The sequence below is a fragment of the Daphnia carinata genome, chromosome 1 (assembly GCF_022539665.2).
Source record: "Daphnia carinata strain CSIRO-1 chromosome 1, CSIRO_AGI_Dcar_HiC_V3, whole genome shotgun sequence".
NCBI lineage: Eukaryota > Metazoa > Arthropoda > Branchiopoda > Diplostraca > Daphniidae > Daphnia > Daphnia carinata.
In genome coordinates this window covers 4,747,421-4,752,420 of record NC_081331.1, presented here as the reverse complement: position 1 = coordinate 4,752,420, position 5,000 = coordinate 4,747,421, and the positions used below count along the sequence as shown (strand labels likewise).

Genomic DNA, 5,000 nt, shown 5'->3' with positions numbered 1-5,000 from the left:
TTATCAAAGAAAGACATATGCACACTTGGGTTGCCGAATGGGTAAGTTTGATGCAATCTATGGCAATCCGATTAACCCCCTCCCCCCCCCCCCCCCAAAAAAAAAAAAATATCAGCCTTTTTTTTGTTTCACTGCTATCGTCATCTACCGGTCGATAGCAGTAAAACAAAAAAAAAAAGGCCGATATTTTTTTTTTTGGGTAAAACGGATTGCCATAAAGCCCAACATAAAAACAAACTTAATTTTTGTGATTTTGGTTCAATTTTGAATCGGAATCATGTATTTAAAATGAAATCAAAATTTTGGCCAAAAATGAAAAAGTGAGAAGGCTATAGCCTTCCCACTTTTGCCAAAATCCGCAAAAAATTTAAACTCTTAGAATCAGATAAAAATCACATAGAACCAGTAAAATTAAACGGGGATTTCGATAAACGGGTTTCTTTTCCCGTTGGGCTTATAGCTTTTTAGAAACACGGAAAACGGGAGAGAAATTAAGCCCGACAAGAAAAAGTCGGGCTTACCGATTTTATCATTTGCTTTCAAAAATCAAGATATAGCTATACCAGTACATGAATTTGATTTGAAATTAAATGAAAATCATAAATATTTCGTTATTATTTTCATTGGGCCAACCGGTTTTGAAATGCATTGACACATCTTCTTACACTTCCCTTATGCCCAGAATGACACTTCAAGACAATTTTCGACTTCTCAACTCGCCCATTTAAAACACTTTACAACCTCTTTTTGAAGATGCAACTAGCTTCAAATTTCGTATTGTCTTTGGGAACCAGCTACTCTAATATAGGTGACGCACGACGTAAGATAGCCCTTTCTTTTTTTTTTTTAACTTTCTTCCGCGTAAATGACGAAATAATAATAATCATGTGTTCAAATCACTTGCAAATCTTCTAGCGGAAATAAATGTTGTAGGCTTTTTACCCTGTACTGGAAGGTGCAAACCGAGATCGCCCACTCCATGGCTCTACACGAGATATAGCTTTGATATCTTATTACTTGGAGGGACATTATTTACCTCATGCTAAATGTTGTTTTCCTCTAGCAAAGAATGGTGGTTTCAGATACATCGGTTGGTATTGGAAAAATTTTCTATGGTCTAGGTCAAGGGCAGCTTCTTAAACTATAATCTTACTTTATACCGCAAAAATGCTATATCACTTATAGTAATATAACCCCTCCTTCCTTGATTAGTTAAAGGTATTAAAAAGAGTCCCAAGTAAATTGTATCAGGAAATCACGAACTTAATTTTGCAATCCCTTCTTTCACAGTTAAAAAAAAAAAATCATTTTTTCGATGATTTTTTACCATTTCTTGTTTTTGCTGGTAAAGTCAATGCTACGGGATGACATCTGATGATTTCATTGACTTCTCCTTTGATTTTCCTCATTTGGACGATTTCGAATGATTTACGCAGCATTTCCATAACATTATTTCGTTTCGCCTCATCTCGGCAGACAAGGTTCATAAAAAAGAAACCTGCAAGGAAGTCAGCCATTTTAAAGATCAATTTAGGCATAGAAAAGTCTCATCCACTCACCATGAGGATTCAAACACTGTTTCACAGATTCAATAAAATTTTGATCCAAAAAACTAGGAGGAGGGCAGCTTATTCCTAAGCTACGATCCTTACAATCAACGTCAAGCATGATGAAACCGTAACGTTCCCCGGACTCTGTTCGAGCGGAAAACGCTACTTGATTAACAAAGGCATGTCTAGTACATTAAATATTTACCTGTGGCTGCTAGGTCGCGAACGAAAGATAATCCGTCAGCAATATGGGGTCTGAGATTTTCGCTCGGTTTGAATCCGAAATATTTTTCCGCCAATTCTACCATGGTCGGGTCGATTTCGACACCATCGACTTTGAAGTGCGGATATGCCTGATGCAGGTAGGTACAAAGAGCTCCACCACCAAGGCCAAGTACTAGTATGCTATTCAGTTCAGGATTTCGTGTGTCCAGGTGTTGTCGTAGTTCTTCCACCATAACAAGGTGATGCTGGCACGCTAAATGTTTCAAATCTACCTTTCCTGGTATAGAATTGATAGTTAGTTGGAATCGAACATTAAAAATGAATACAAAACACTACCTTTTTTCATTCGAGCTTCAGACTGAATGACGTTCGGATTCGAAAGAAAAATGAGCCGTCGCAGTACCACGGGTTTTCCATCATTTTCTTCTTCTACTTCTTCGATTACATATTCGCCTGTAGATTCACTTGCTGCTCTGTGAATCTCTTTGCGTTGGTTAACTTGTGCACCCAACGACAGAAAAGGAATCTACAAGAATAAAGGTAAAAATTATGTAAAAGAAGCAAGAATGCTTTTTCATTTCATACACGAATCAAAGTTTCACCATTAAATTACCTGCGTATTTGTTGGTAACCCATGGGGTTGTAAACTGGACACAATTCCAGCCAATTCAGTTTGAACGCTATCTAAACTGTCAAATTGGTGATCGCGACCCAAATGGATTACTAACAGCCGCTGATATTTGGCGCTATCGGCAAGTTGGCGTCGCCCCTCATGCGAACTAAACAACCAATCTGTTTCCCTGTTTAAACGTAATGGTTAACAAACCAAGTATAGAACAAGAAAAAAAGACGGACAAGTTATATACCTTCCTTGGGGAACGACAAAAGCAGCGAATTTTTGGGCCGATTTACATTGGCGATCAACGATAAATAGTGTATACTTAGGGGTCTTCTTTGACGACTTGGGATCCATTAATTCAATAAAGACATCTTGTGAGGATTTTTCGTCATGACTAATTTGATGGCATAATGTAGCAAAATGTTGGACGGATCGAACACGTTCCTTTAACTGATCTGCACTTGATAGTCTCTCAATGTTTTTCTCGTCGGGGCAAAATTCGAGCAATGGCGTCAGACGTTCCATTTTCTTAAACTTGGTGCATACCACAGTGAACACAGGAAATGGGAAACGGCTACTACCAGCTTGTTTTTTTTGTTTCGAATCTGAAGGATCTTCCTGATGCTCAGCCTCCTCACATCGGCAGACGCGAATCATCCATCCTGTGACAAAGTTTTATGATAACAGATATATTGTGGAATAAATATCTATGTAAATCACCTAGGTTATGAAAGTATGATACAAGACACCGAAGAATATGTTCTTGGAGCAACGAAATACAAATGTACCGTCCTCCAACTTTTAGAACTCTATCTATTTCCTGCCAATAAGAGCACCTCAAATAGTCACCTCATTGACATGACTGCTTTTTTCAAATACCTGAAACATCTTTTCTGCCCTCTCCACTGATTCTTGGTTGGCATCGGACATCAAGGCATCCAATGTTCCTTTATCCAAAAAGCAGGAAAATGTTTCTGCATCAAGGGTCATATCAAGTAAGTCCATTGCCACAAATTTCATTAAGGGATGAGTTTTTTCATACTGCTTAGTCATCTGTTCAATAACAGTTTCACTAATATCAACATTTGTCATAGACCTGTACATAAAAGCAAAGTGTCAGCCAAACATACTGTTGATCGGTTATTATAAGCTTACTTACGTGAAGCCAGCTTTGTACAGATCAGCACTAAGAGCAGAATTACCACATCCTCCAACCAGGATGTTATCTCTTGGGTTGATGTATTTATGAAGCACACTACAAAGCTGTTGATATGTGCCATACCTGAAGAAATCAAAACATTATGTGATGGCAAGTGAACTCTGAAAGAAATCATTTGCAATATACTGTACCATTCAAATGCTTTCTTGCCTCTTGCTTTGAAAAATTTTTCCCAGTAATCTTGTTGGCTGAACTCAGAACTCGATTTGGGCAATAGATTCATTGCGGTTATGTAAAAACTTTTTAATTATTATAGCTGTAAATGACAGCACTCACGTGTGTCGATTTTTACCAATACAAGCAGACGACGTTGGAATTCTTTAGTTTTCTTTCTTTTTAATGAAAAATTCATCAAACAAAGAAAACAAAACTGAAAACTCAAGAATTTATTATCAATTCCTCCTTACATTTTTCTCAGTTTTACGTTATACTGTGATGGTATTTGGAAATGAGCTAAAAACTTGCAGAAGCAGTGAAAGAAAGACATTACAACAAAAGTACTTTTATTTGCCGTAAGGGGACGTCGATTGGCTTAAGCAAAAATAAAAAAGAAGACGATCGCTGAACGAAAAAATGGTTCGTCTGTCGACGAGGAACAAGAAAAAAATCGCAGTGGGAACACTATTCCTAGCTATAAATCAATTACTTAAAAAACTTCTGTGCTAACCCATCACAAATTGCTGAGAGAATTTCTTTCCAGACACAATCGAATGTGCCGAGGAACTTTGCCATTTGATCAGTTCCAGGCACGACGCAGCTATAGGGACTAAGAAATATAAACGTGCCAAGAAAATAAATATAATAACTAAATAAATATATAAAATAAAAAAATAATAATAATATAAAAAAGCATAGTCATGATGGACAATCACAAACTGAACCGGAACTTGAACGAAAAATCATTCAACCATTCACCAGAGGGAGAGGAGATAAAAAAAAAAGTTTATGGATATCGCCGGATCGCTCCGGAATGCCAAGATAAATGATGATAAGGTAAAAAAAAAAAAAAATGAACACTACACAACGCCAGAGATGGACGCTCTCGGCGATTCAGTTTCCCTACCTTTTTTTTACTATTATTATTACTATTACTGTTTAGATTTCGCTATACGCGCTTTGTAGGAAATGTTCACGTCTATAAATTTTGTGAGAAAAGTTCTTGAAAACGAGGAAAAGCGAGGGGACTTGACGCATAAATTAGCACTTTTCAATCTCGTTTGGCTATTGTAAAAGACGGAAAAAAATACATACGCACGACGACGATGTGTGTCTAGTGCGCACTTATTACACCACGTATTGTGCGTCTTTTTTAACCCGTTCTCTCTTTCTCTCCCCCCTTCTCTCTTCATTCCGCTTATGTATATGAGATAGAAATAAAAATTCCAGC

General features: G+C 37.3%; 1 protein-coding gene across 1 annotated transcript; it reads right to left on the bottom strand.

Moving 5' to 3' along the window:
• Nucleotides 1-1,226: 1,226 nt before the first annotated feature.
• LOC130691829 (eEF1A lysine and N-terminal methyltransferase-like) lies at nucleotides 1,227-3,991 on the bottom strand. Its single transcript, XM_057514823.2, has 10 exons — nucleotides 3,745-3,991; nucleotides 3,554-3,676; nucleotides 3,274-3,490; nucleotides 3,115-3,214; nucleotides 2,642-3,056; nucleotides 2,389-2,575; nucleotides 2,112-2,301; nucleotides 1,756-2,052; nucleotides 1,560-1,694; nucleotides 1,227-1,498 (listed from the first exon to the last, which is right to left on the bottom strand). The coding sequence occupies exons 1-10, from the start codon at nucleotides 3,834-3,836 to the stop codon at nucleotides 1,305-1,307; spliced, it is 1,950 nt and encodes a 649-aa protein (XP_057370806.1). The 5' UTR covers nucleotides 3,837-3,991; the 3' UTR covers nucleotides 1,227-1,304.
• Nucleotides 3,992-5,000: the final 1,009 nt, after the last annotated feature.

Excerpts from the sequence above, each read along its gene's own strand:
- LOC130691829 (XM_057514823.2), bottom strand. The coding sequence starts at position 3,836 with ATGAATCTATTGCCCAAATCGAGTTCTGAGTTCAGCCAACAAGATTAC. Across the intron at positions 3,677-3,744 it reads GGCAAGAAAGCATTTGAATG|GTATGGCACATATCAACAGC; the intron begins GTACAGTATATT and ends TGATTTCTTCAG. Across the intron at positions 3,491-3,553 it reads CTGTACAAAGCTGGCTTCAC|GTCTATGACAAATGTTGATA; the intron begins GTAAGTAAGCTT and ends TTTTATGTACAG.